Raw genomic sequence first — 12,258 nt, 5'->3', positions numbered from 1 at the left:
TCTTTCTCTGTTTGGCTTATTTCACTTAGCGTAATGCCCTCCAGGTTCATCATCTGTATTGTCACAAATGACAGGCTCTCTGTATGAGGAATTTAATGTAATCACACTATCAGAATTTCTTAGCCTTGAGTAACATATAGATACTTTTTATCTATCTATCCAGCTATCTAGCTATTTATTTGTTTATTTATTTATTTATTATTAACATATAATGTATTATTAGCCCCTGGGGTACAGGTCTGTGAATCATCAGGCTTACACAATTCACAGCGCTCACCATAGCGCATACCCTCCCCAGTGTCCATGACCCAACCACCCTCCCCTTAACCCCCTCCCCCCAGCAACACTCAGTTTGTTTTGTGAGATTTAAGAGTCTCTTATGGTTTGTCTCCCTCCCTGATCCCATCTTGTTTCATTTTTTTCCCTCCCTCCCCCCACACCCCCTGCCCTGCCTGTCAACTTCCTCATATCAGGGAGATCATATGATAATTGTCTTTCTCTGATTGACTTATTTTGTTCAGCATAATACCCTCTAGTTCCATCATTGTCATTGCAAATGGCAAGATTTCATTTCTTTTCACGATTGCATAGTATTCCATTGTATATGTATACATCTTCTTTATCCATTCATCTGCTGAAGGACATCTAGGTTCTTTCCATCGTTTGGCTATTGTGGACGTTGCTGCTGTAATCATTCCTGTGCACATGCCCCTTTGGATCGCTACATTTGTATCTTTAGGGTAAATACCCAGTAGTGCGATTGCTGGGTCGTAGGATAGCTCTATTTTCAACTTTTTGAGGAACAGAACACTTAAAGAACATGTTGCCTGAATATACAGAAACCAGGTCCAAATGGTTTGATTATACTTCTAGGTTAACAATGAACAACAACAACAAAATGTACCATAAGGTACTAAAAAGACGTCCATGTTAATAGAATTTAAATTAATCATACTGATTCATGGGATGAATGATTTTGTTTTGCTTAAATTAAATTCATCAGGACCACACAGCATTGTTTGTTGTTGTTGTTGTTGTTGTTGTTGTTTTGGTTTTGGGGTTTTTTTTTTGTGTGTGTGTGTGCTGTGCACTGCCCTAGTTCTGCCCCAGATCTTAGCCAGCTAGCTGCTATGGCCACCCTGTCCCTGCTTGGCTTAACGCTGGGAGAAACTCATGTCATTGGTGCTTGTCAGGGTGGAGGCTGCAAACTCTGAGAAGACTAGCCTGTCCTTCTAGTACTTGAAGGCTCTTCAGGAGGTAGATTGTGTCTAGAGGCAGGTTCCTCGGGAGAGCCCAGAATTCTGCAAACAAGTGATTTGCTGATGTTTCCAAATGAGCTTGTCTGGCTTTCTGATGTGACATCACAGCATGAATTTGTTGAAAATTTCTGAGACTCGAGAAAAAGCATCTGCTTATAAAATGGTTCCACTTTGCCGTGTGCACGGGGCTTGGGGAAGGAGTGAAGCAAAAAGAAGCTTCAGCTCTCGGCTGCTCACACGGGTTGATCCCAGAGGCTCTGATTCAGGAGGCTGTGTTGTAAGATCCTTTTCTGCGGCTTGCAGTGTTCAGAATTTGCAAAGAATGTCACCATCTGCTCTCTCTGTGACCTGATGTCACACAGACCAGAATATAGGATTCTCATCCCAAACCTTCCCTTTTAAGGGTATGCACAGTTGTCCGATTTTAGGGAGAGAACAACTCTTTTTTGCTTCTGCTCCCTGTCTCTTCCTGGAGAAGGAGCAGAGTGTGTGTGGAGGGGATGGTTCCCAAGAGCCCTGGCTCTGAGCATGCGTCCAGTCGGGCAGACTTCTTTGCTCTGTCGTAGTCTGGCTTTGTTTCTGACCGTAGAGATGCCGTGAGCCTGCAAGGACCATAGGTGTGAGGTGCCCCTGGCTGTGTGCCTCCCTGTCATCCTTGGTTTTCCTCTCTTCCTCCTCAAGTTTGCCATCTGAGTGACCGTGGCTCATGGATCCTGCCGCCATTTCCAGTGACAGCCACCACCTCTGGCCACTCCTTCAGGTCTCTGTTTCTCCTTCCTTATGTCCTCTTCAGCGTTTCCCTTCTCGTAGATAAATGAGATCCGCTGGTTCCACCATCACCCACCCAGCTAAATGTTCTTTTTGTTTTTTTTGTTTTGTCTCAGGGACTGTTAGACAAGTCCCAGCATTGTAGGGGATAACTTGGGGCATTCAGCTCTTACACAAAACAGCGCAAGAACTGGACAGGCTGCCAAAGTGAGGGGCACATTCCAAACTCTGGGGAGTCCTGCCGCACGGAGGCTCAAAGGCACTGGGGTCCGTAGTATCTCCCTCCGAACGAGACTCCCTTGACACTGCATTCAAATTGAGATGCGAAGCTCTGGCAGCTTCCCTGGAGCCTGGGGACAGAGGTCGCTGGAAAGCACTCTCCTCTGTCTTAGACTCTTCATGCTTTGGTTTGCTGTGTTTGCAGAACTCTCCTGCAGCAACTACAAAAACTTCAGACTTTGGTGATGGGCAAGGTTTCGCGCACCTGCAAGTTGGCGGGCACACAGACGGGCACATGCCTCATGGTGAGTTTCCCAAAGGGACAGCACCGCAAGTGCCCTGCCCCCCCCCGCCCCCAGTCACCAGTCTATCCCCAACTTGCCACATCCACGTCCACGTGGGGTTAGAGATGCTGTGTGGCTCTCTCTGATGTTCCCCGGGGCTGACCAGTTGGCCCAGTCCAGCCTGGGGAAGGGGAGTCTGAGTCCCTGCACTTCCCTAGCTGTTGCGGGGCTTGAGGTTTGCTCTGGGCTCGTTTACTGACAGCTCCCCGTGCTCCCTCTCCCCCCTGCAGGTGGTCGTGCTATGCTTTGCTGTCGCATTCGGCAGCTTCCTTCAGGGCTACGGGCCCTATCCTTCCGCCACCAAGATGGCTCTGCCCAGCCAGCATTCTCTGCAGGAGCCGTATACAGCCTCTGTCGGTAAGATGGCACTAGGCAACTTGTAAAGTGTCTTGTTCCATTTGTCTGGAGCTTTCTGGAAGCTCATCTTTCTGAGGGAGGTCTTATGAGAAAGTCTTATCTTTAAAAACTGGTAGAAGCGTAGCTTCTCTCTTGAGGGGAGGGAAGAAGGCACAGCGGGTCTGGTGCCCAGGCATCTGGCTCCCTTCTTGTGCCCCTCCTGCCTCAGCCTGAGGCTCCACTGGGAATTCTCTAGAGCAGAGTATGGCAGAATACAGTTTGCAGATTCTTGCTCTAGGCAAATTCTGAGGTCTCCTTTTTGAGCTCTGATAAGGGGGAGGGAGGTAGATTTGGCAGGGTGGGGGGAGTAGTAGGTGGAGGGGGGACATTAAGCTTTCCCTGACATTTTTTTTTTTTTAAAGATTTTATTTATTTATTTGTAAGAGAGAGAGAGTGAGAGAGCGAGCACAGGCAGACAGAGTGGAAGGCAGAGTCAGAGGGAGAAGCAGGCTCCCTGCGGAGCAAGGAGCCCGATGTGGGACTCGATCCCAGGACGCTGGGATCATGACCTGAGCCGAAGGCAGCTGCTTAACCAACTGAGCCACCCAGGCATCCCTTTCCCTGACATTTTAAAGGACTTCCCTGGGTTTCTACTTCTATTCATTGGAATTGTATGTTGCCATAGTTAAGAGTTCGTGAAATGAATCGGTCTGTCTTACAACACATTATGACCAAGATTTAGAGAATTTAGAGACTCAGGTGTTAGAAGTGTGATAACCTCACCTAGTTCAATGATCCCTTTTAGGTATGTAGGAAATAATGAAGTAGCCTTTGGGCATCATAACATACACACAGATACCTGCACACACTAATAAGAGCAAGTGTGGAATTGGGTGCTAGATTGGCAGCAGGCTCAGTCTTGCTGTTCTGAAACGTCTCTGATCTTCCCTGGGTGGTTATCTCTCTGCCAGGTTTATGACAGAAATGCTAGCATTTCAACCACATAATTTCAGTGATCTCTTGGGAAATTCTTTTTTTTTTCCCCCTAAGGGAATGTATCTGTAAATTTAAATGGAAGCCAATGAGAGCAGAGTTTCTGTGTTGTGGAAAATTGCTACAGAGCCATCCAGCTCTGCAACTCTCCTATAAAACAAAGAAACTGTCTCTGTCATTTGATTTATGGCTTTGGCTTTGGGGCTTCTCTCTGGTTTCCAGATGAAAATGCAGTTTTCTGCCCTCGTGCCTTCTCTCCATGCAAGATCAACTCATTGGAAATGTTTCTTGTTTTAGCTGGTCTGGACTTCTCCAAGTATTTGACTCCCATTCTTCATGACTTGTTCCCCTCAGATGGTTATGGGTGGGCAAGGAGGGGAGTTTTATTTTCAAAGCTGTGGGGATGGAGGTTTGCTTCATGTCTATTTGCTTTCTGTTGTTCTTACAGCACTGGATAATTGATACAATGTTTCACTGCACAAAACTCTGAAACCCTGAAGCCTTTATGGAAAGCCAGCACCAACAGGCACCCTCCATTCTGGGCAAAAGAACCCACAAGTTAGCATCTGTTTCTGGCGCTGGGATAGGATAAACCCTGTGGTCTTTCCCTAACACCTGTTCCTTTGCTCTGTCCTCAGTGAGATCCAGAAATCTGCTGATCTACGAGGAACATTCCCCGCTGGAAGAGCCGTCCAGCCCAGCCTCAGCTGGAGAGCTTGGGCACTGGGACCGAGGATCCTCTCTGCTCAGGGCATCAGGCCTGGAGACCAGGCCTGATGTGGATCTTCCCCATTTCATTATCTCCAATGAGACCAGCCTGGAGAAATCCATGCTGTTGGAGCTACAGCAACACTTGTGAGTCAAGTACACATAGATCTGGCTCCCCTGAGGCGTGCATGATGGGTTGTGGGTTGGCAACCTGGAATGTGGGGTGTCGACTTACCCATGGGCCCAGTCCAGGTCTTGTGCTCTTTCAGGACCTCTCTCCGGGACCTGGGACTCTGGAGAGGCTACTACTTGCCAACAGCTGCCCTTAACAGAGATGGAGTTGTGGGGGGAGTGTGGTGGTGGAGGACCTAGGATGAGCTGCCCTTGTGTCTGCTTTGTCACTGGGGAGCTGGCCATGGTGGCTTGACCCCCTCCTTCCTCCCCTCAGAACCTCATATAGAAAAAATACAGCCCAGCCGAAGCGGCGCGCTTACCATGCAGACGCAGCCTCAGGACCTTTCCCTCCCTTTCTCCCTCTAGAGATGTGTGTATGTTCTGCTCGATGTCAGCGTAGAGTTTTATGATTTATATACAAATAAATGTGTATTAATTTTAATTATAGATTTATATTGAGGGACATCATTTGAGAGGCACTTTGCACAGATGGGTTTCCATATGGAAAATAACACTGGGCTCCAATTCTCCGTATGTTGTTTCTTTTAGGACATTAGGGGGGAAAGTCTTTTGGGAAACTTAAAGGCATAAAGGATGGTCAAATAGTGTTATTGTGCTGGGGGAGGTTCCTGAAAATGCCAGACAGCACAGGAAGGAGGGTCTGCGTCCACACTCCTGGTTATGTGTGGCCTGGTTGGTGATCTAGCTGAACTAACCCCTGTGCTTCCCAGAAATGATGCTCTTCCAATGCAAGGGCTCCCACTTGAAGATTCAACTGCAAATTCCAATGCTTTTCCCCCTAAAGCTGTGGGAAAGGTTCATAATTACATGTACTTGGTATGTTTACATGATACATGCATATTGAATGTTTACTGCACCTACTCTCGTAAGTACTATGCAAATGTGATCTATAAATCCTTTTAAATACTTTAAGAGGCTAGGTGTTATGATTTCCATTACAGAGAAACTTGTAGAGGTGCCATTGGGAGCTATGGAACACTCCACTGCTTGGTTACGTGGCTCATGCCCCAAGTCCTCTCCCCTCTTGGCTCCACTATTCGGGGCCCCATTAAAACTCTCACTTGTTCTAAGATGTCTCCCTGACATCAAAGCCCTCCTCTGAGAGCCTAGAGACTTTCTAGACTGTTATATAATTTAATAACATGTTTATTTTCTATTATATGTTTAGTGTTATTTCAACTTAATTTTTTTTAATTTATCTGAAATTCTAAACCAGGGATCAGACTTTTTCCTTTTATTCTTTTATTTCCAGAGTGTAGCATAGGGTTACTCATCCTCTGATGATATATTTGCTTAAAGCAATGTATAACAAATCAGCATCAAACCATGCTTATCCTCTGGGTTGGGATGTCTCCTCTTGGGTAGGGATAAAGGAAGGAATGTGAACGAGCCGATGGGCTGGTAGCGGGAGACACTACAGAGAATTTCTAGTAGGAACAGAGGATTTCTAGTAGGTGGGCAAAGAATGAGAACCCGCTTGGGGCTGCCCTCAAAGTTGACGAAGTTGCCGTCATGGAATGATTATATCATACTCCCAAGCATGAGAATTGTAGTTGTCAGTCAGCTAAGACTCTTCCCTTTTGGTATCTTTCCAGGGTCAACGCCAAACTGGAGGGGAACGAGACACTAAAAGTTGTAGAACTCGACAGAAGAGTGAACGCCACTTTCTAAAGAGGCTGTCCACCTCCCTCTTTCTCTTCACTCTGCTTTCCTGTCCCCAAACCACCTTTGTCATAAGCTTTTCCTTTTTTGCCTTTGATCTGGATGAAGACATGGGCAAGCCGTCATGGCTTTGGATGGGAGGACAGCCTGGGATTCCCACCTGTGGTGAGAGAGCACCTTCCCTCCGTCCCATGCCCCCCCGAAGGAGGGAGCCCAGCATCCCTCCCCCCCTCCTGTTTACCGCCATAGGAAATTGTTCTAGGGTTGGGGCTGGAACAAGCAGGCCCGTTTCTACCAATAGTGCCAAAAAGATACTGCCTGATTTTCACTATGGGATGTGACCATCTGTTTGGAGAAGAGATGACTCTTGTTCATGTGAGACCCCAGACTCTAGCCTTGAAAATTCCAGGATGCCTGTTGGGATCTGGCAAAGCTCTGACTGACGTCCTGCCTTCCTCAGCCTTGGTCTCTGGTGTGTCTGCACCCCGACAGCCCCGGAAGTTCCAGCGCCTTCAGTGAGCACCCCAGCCACTCTGCCCCATCAGAGCCCTCGCAGATCGTCCTCCCCGCACTGGAGCGAGGGCTCTCCCGTCCCCATTCTCAGGCCGCAAGTGCAATGCCTGAAAGAATCAGGCTTTTCTACTCCAGGCGAACCTGCCCCGTCTTGTTGCTTGTAGGGCATCCCCACAACTGGCGTCCCCACATACCCCTAGGCCTGCCTCCCCGGCTTCTCCTCCCCATTTGTAAATAGTATTTATTAGCTCGCTGAGGCTTCCCTGCTAGCAACCACACTGAAAAGATCCAATGTCTCCCTCCAAACTGGTCTTTGGAGCTAGGTAGGAGGGCACCCGAGCTCTGGGATTCCCCAATCCTCCAGATGGTGTTTTTTTATTTTTGTTTTTTCCCGTGTTTTTCTGCTTCTTCTTCCTCTTCCTCCTCCTTCCACTGGAGGCCTCTAATTATAATCGGGAAATCCCCTTAAGCTTGTGTCCTCCTGCAGAATGAAGTCAGAGGGAAAGATGGAGTAATGCCTTAATCAGGTCTGTGGCTCTCTGTTCAGAGGCTTTTTCTGTCCTGTTCCCATAAGAGAAGGGAGTCCTTGTCCTTGACAACAGGCGTTTCAGACAACCTTGCTGGCTTGCCTTTCCATGCCTGCTCCTAGCGCCTCCCCACTCCCAACCCCCACCACCCACTTCTGCTTTACCCTCCTCTTCTGCCTCAACACAAGGGGTGGGCCTGAGGCCTGGGGTCGGAGTAGGTGACATTTGTGTATCCATAGTCTTACCTTTTATAGTCAGGTTTGGCTACTTTGCAGCTTACCCAAAGAGATAAAACCTAAACCCCCCGACCTACTTTTTTTTTGTCTGTTTGTTTAATGATTAAAAGTAACTTTTGTAGTTGAAAAAATTCTTTCCTCTTTCATACAAATAAGAAATGGAAATTGCCTTTTTATTGTATAATGTAGAAGATCCCCTTTAAGTGTTTTTCCCTAGCTTGGGAGAGATTTTGTTTAAGAAATCTGCTTGCATTTTGTATTTTATTTTTAGTAGTAGCTAAAGGACCTTTAGCTTTAACTCCTCTCTCTGTCTGTCTCTGTCTCTCTCTCTTTGCGGTCTACACTGTCATTGAAACCTGCACTTACAAGGGATTAAGCCCATGCCTGGGCCTTCCATTCATATTGGATGCAGGACTTGCTGTCATTAGCATTTTTCCATCGTACCTCATAAGCAGATCCCTGTTCTGTCTGCCTACGTACATCTGGGGCTCCCTGTGAGTGATTCCTCTCTCTCTCTCTCTCTGCTGTGGTGGAAAGTTCCGGACCAGGAGATGTCAAGGGTGTCTTCTCAGCCATGTGTAAAGCTGGATTGGGGCTGCTGTCCACCGTCTCAGGGTCCCCTGCGTTGGGGAGGGAGAGCAGAGGCTGTGTGAGCTGTGGAGGAAGAGGGCTTACTAATGTGCCTCCTCCCCTTGCTTCTCTGATCTCCATTCCCTCCTTCCCTTCTGCCTCCAGATCTTCCTGGGCCTGGCTGGCGTCAGGTAGTCATGGGCTACTGCTGACCCATCCCTCTCTTTAAAAATGCCTTGTAATTATCAGGCAAGGGCACCGATGGGGGCCTAAAAAGGTAAGAAGAAGGAACTCAAGTAGTATTCGGTCAACGAGAAAGGAAAGGCCTTATATTGGGGGCAGAAGTGTGAGCATGGGTCAGCCGAATGACCTGCTGCGGTGGAACCAGATCAGGTTTTGAAGCCTCCTGGATTAGCCAGCGTGGGAAACCCGCTCTCCTGACTGAGGCAGGAGAAGGGACAGGCCAGCAAATGTCCGGTACCTCCCCTTAGTACCTTGAGGATTTTATTTTCTCCCTAGCTACCCTTGCTTGTCATCCCCCTCTCCAGACCTCCACACAGCAGGCCGTTTCCTCTGGGAAGCTGTTCTTCCAGAACTGCAGCTGTATGTGGAAACAGGAGACATCGGCCTGGGAGCTCCAATGGCCACGTTAAAGGGGGTTCCAAGAACCAACCTTGCCGCTGTTTTGAGCACAGCCTTTGCCCTCCACTCCCTACTTGGACACGTCAAGGGAACGAAACACCTGTCCCTTCAGGAGGATGCCAGGGGGTCGAGAAGACACAAAAGAGTTGGATAATGCCAAGTGATGAAGGGATGTGTGCTCCTTTGCTGTTCTGGGGTTAAGCCCCGGTATCGGTGGTTTTGCTCCCCCCAGAGAGCAGTCCCATACCCCTGTCGGTAATGCCTGGTTAACCCTGAAGATTTCAAAGAGAGGCAGACGTTGGCTTCCGAACTTGAGTTTTGAAGTCTGTGAGACTGTTAGCGTCCCCATAAACCATAAATAATAAATAGGCAACTCATAAGTAGATTAATTCTGGTTTTCATCAGGTAAACAGCGTTTCCTCTTCCTTCTCTTTGATTCCCCTGGTGCAGGAGATGTCTTGCAGACATTCCGAGAACAAGCGCTTGCTCACTGGCTGAGCCCCGAGTGACCCAGGCACCCCCCAGCTTGGCCCTTTACACAGCTCTTAACTCCGCTTAGAAAAGGATACTGGAGATGAAAGGCCTCGGTGCCCGTTTAAGAAAGAATTCCTGTGAAGTGTTAGGACTCTGGAGCCTTGGTCACATAAGGAGAGTGTTATGTAAAAATCTGACAGCTGAACTAGGTTGCTGCTTTTGGTGGGGCGGGGAGAGATTTGACATCAGCTTAGGCAAAATGAGATCACCTTTTTGTTAATAAAAATGATTTTGATTTGGAGAACTAATCTGTGGGTTGTGAGAGCAGCTTTTAGCTCAACTTAGTTACAAACCAACTATCATTCCCAGGTTTTTTTTTCCCTCCTCTCAATCTCTCCATTTAGCCTGAATGCCAAAAGAGGGCGTGAATGTCAGATGCCCATAGAAGCGGGGAGTGTTGAAGTGATTCAGCTTCATGACACAGTGAGACCCTGTCCAGAATTTTGGTCACATGTGTGTCATTAAAATTTTTCAACACTTCATGGCTTCTTTCTTCCACGGCCTCAGACCAAGAAAACCACAAAGCGAGCATCAGAGGCATCTTGGGGCCAGCTCTCGAGCACTCATCCTATGGGGCACGTCCTCGAGCCTGACCACCAAATGGAGACATCCCACTCTAGTTGGAGGAAATGGACCCTCCATGCTGGTCTTGCTCACGTGGGGGAGACTGGAGATGAAGGAGGAGGTTTTTGGCCTCCCCCTGGTCTGCATGAGTCATAACTTGGGTTCCGTCGAATGCAACCTTTGCAAAACCTTTATTAAAGACCCCGGTTCTCCTGCTCGAAGTGCTGACAGGACCTCTGAAACCATTAGCAGGTACCGCTCTAGTGAGAGCCATTTCATTGGAATGTTGAGACAATTAGGGGACATGTGATAGTGTGAGCCCCTCTGGGAGGCCAGTTATAGAAGCCAGTGGGAGGCTGTGAAGGAGCCAGAGATGGATTTCAGGTTTCCCAGTCAGTCAGTTCCATCAGTCTGTCAGTCCATCAGTCCCTCAGTCAGTCCTCAGGCTTTTCAGTTTTACGGAGGCAGAGTTCTGCATGGAGCCCTAGGGATTGTTGAGGAGTCAGGGGTCTGAGGAGGTTTCATTAATCAATAGCTATTCAAAGACAAAAGCACTAAGCCTCTCTCTCTCTGACACATGCACAAATGTCCCCCTTGTCTCCAGCACATATCTGCCTTAAATGTGCCTTATATACATCCGCCAGGATGACTGAAGACTCCTTGGTCCCTGAGAGATGTTACGGATAGCCTTGTGGTATTAGGCTGAAGCAAGTGTGGGGAAAGAGCCTTTTTCCACTTTTTTCAAAAGCGGTTTCCTAAAAATGAACCACGATCGGATTTGCACATCAGGAGAAAAGAAATGCGGTTTTGTCCATCAGGAAAATCCCATTTTGTAGAGCTGCAGTCACATCAAAAACCGGCCAGCCTGGATTAAAGTTATCATCAATCCTCACAGCAGAACATTTTCTCAGGGCCAAGGAACTTGGCCCGTTCAAGGATTAATGTTCTGCCTCTCTGTGGCCAAAGAGCCCACGCTTAGCACAGGAAAAATCTACGTGTTGTTTCAAGTTGTCACTTTGGGCATCGTAATTCAGGAATGCTTTATTTTTGTCTTGGTTTGGAGAAGGAAGAGAAATACTATTTCTTGAGCACCTTCTAAGTACTGGGTACTGTGCTTAATACATCGAGGCTTTCCATTTTATAGAGAAAACAGGGCAACTCGTTACCAGGAGACAGGTAGACCTCTAAGAGATGTGGAAAGTACAGTATGTGGATTCGGTTGGGCAGATTCCTCTCTGGGATCCTGTAAGGTTGTCCGGTCCCTGTGCTGGGGCCACTGTGTGAGCATTCATTCAGCTCTTTGCTTTCTGCTGGAGGTACTCACCCGACACTCATGTCCTATCTTGTTCATCTAGTCCCCTGTGAATTCCAACTAGCAGGCTTTCCGTCCTGGAAAAGAAAAACCAGGGATTTTCACTCCATTCCTCTGCTCCTGTCCTTTGCTCACCAGCTAAGTGAGATCATAAACTTTCTGCACCACGGACCCGTGGCCTGCCTTCCTTAGAGCCTCGCCCTTGCAGAGAAAATGCTTTAGGAGTCTATGGAAAGCACCAGTACACCTTGGCGAATCGTGAGGGACCCTACTGAAACAATGCTAAGCAGACTCTAGACTGTCTCTCCCGTGAGCTTTAATGGCCATGCGGACAGGCCGAACTTTCTACTCTCTCTTGTAATAGTTCTGTAGGCCAGCAGTGTTTAAGTCTAAACAGATTGTGAGTCTGTTATCTGTCATATTGTGCTGTTGTTGTTTTTTTTAATGGCTTTTTAGTCTTTATCATAGCTAAGTAAATACCAAGAATTAAAAAAAGCTTTGCAGGATACTTGTACTTAGTGTGGGGGGAAAAAATGAACCGAAAAATTGTTACGCTTTTGTATTTCCATTTCTTGCGAATAAAAATATTTTTTTCTTAATTAGTAACACGTTGTCCTGTCTTTCAAATTCTGCTCATCTGGTTTTGAAAGCATTTTGCTTTTCGAAGGAGCGTGGCTTTCATCTATGTGTGCCTAACCATTCTTTTCTGATTATCTAGCTGACAGAAGAGCCTCCAACGGCAATTTGTCTGATATGTAGGACTGAAATCCAAGCCTCCATTGGAGGAATATGGAGACATGGAATTGTTTTCTCAGTCAGTCCCAGGAAGAAAAACAGCGTTCTCTGGAGATTTTTGCCGCCTGACTGCTGAGTTCA

General features: G+C 47.4%; 1 protein-coding gene across 2 annotated transcripts in view; it reads left to right on the top strand.

Annotated features, from left to right (window-relative positions):
* CREB3L2 (cAMP responsive element binding protein 3 like 2) overlaps positions 1-11,988 on the top strand; it is a 112,695-nt gene extending 100,707 nt beyond the window's left edge. For both annotated transcript variants that reach the window (XM_013050021.2, XM_004741690.3), the window contains exons 9-12: positions 2,452-2,551; positions 2,821-2,947; positions 4,558-4,774; positions 6,418-11,988. In XM_013050021.2, the coding sequence (XP_012905475.1) occupies positions 2,452-2,551; positions 2,821-2,947; positions 4,558-4,774; positions 6,418-6,493 (520 nt within the window). In that variant the 3' untranslated portion in view covers positions 6,494-11,988. The remainder of the gene's footprint in view (positions 1-2,451; positions 2,552-2,820; positions 2,948-4,557; positions 4,775-6,417) is intronic.
* Positions 11,989-12,258: the final 270 nt, after the last annotated feature.

Source organism: Mustela putorius, unplaced genomic scaffold, assembly GCF_011764305.1.
Source record: "Mustela putorius furo isolate JIRA1106 unplaced genomic scaffold, ASM1176430v1.1 tig00003845_pilon_pilon_pilon, whole genome shotgun sequence".
Lineage (NCBI taxonomy): Eukaryota > Metazoa > Chordata > Mammalia > Carnivora > Mustelidae > Mustela > Mustela putorius.
The sequence above is the reverse complement of the archived record's forward strand: the minus strand, read 5'-3'. Positions and strand labels throughout refer to the sequence as shown.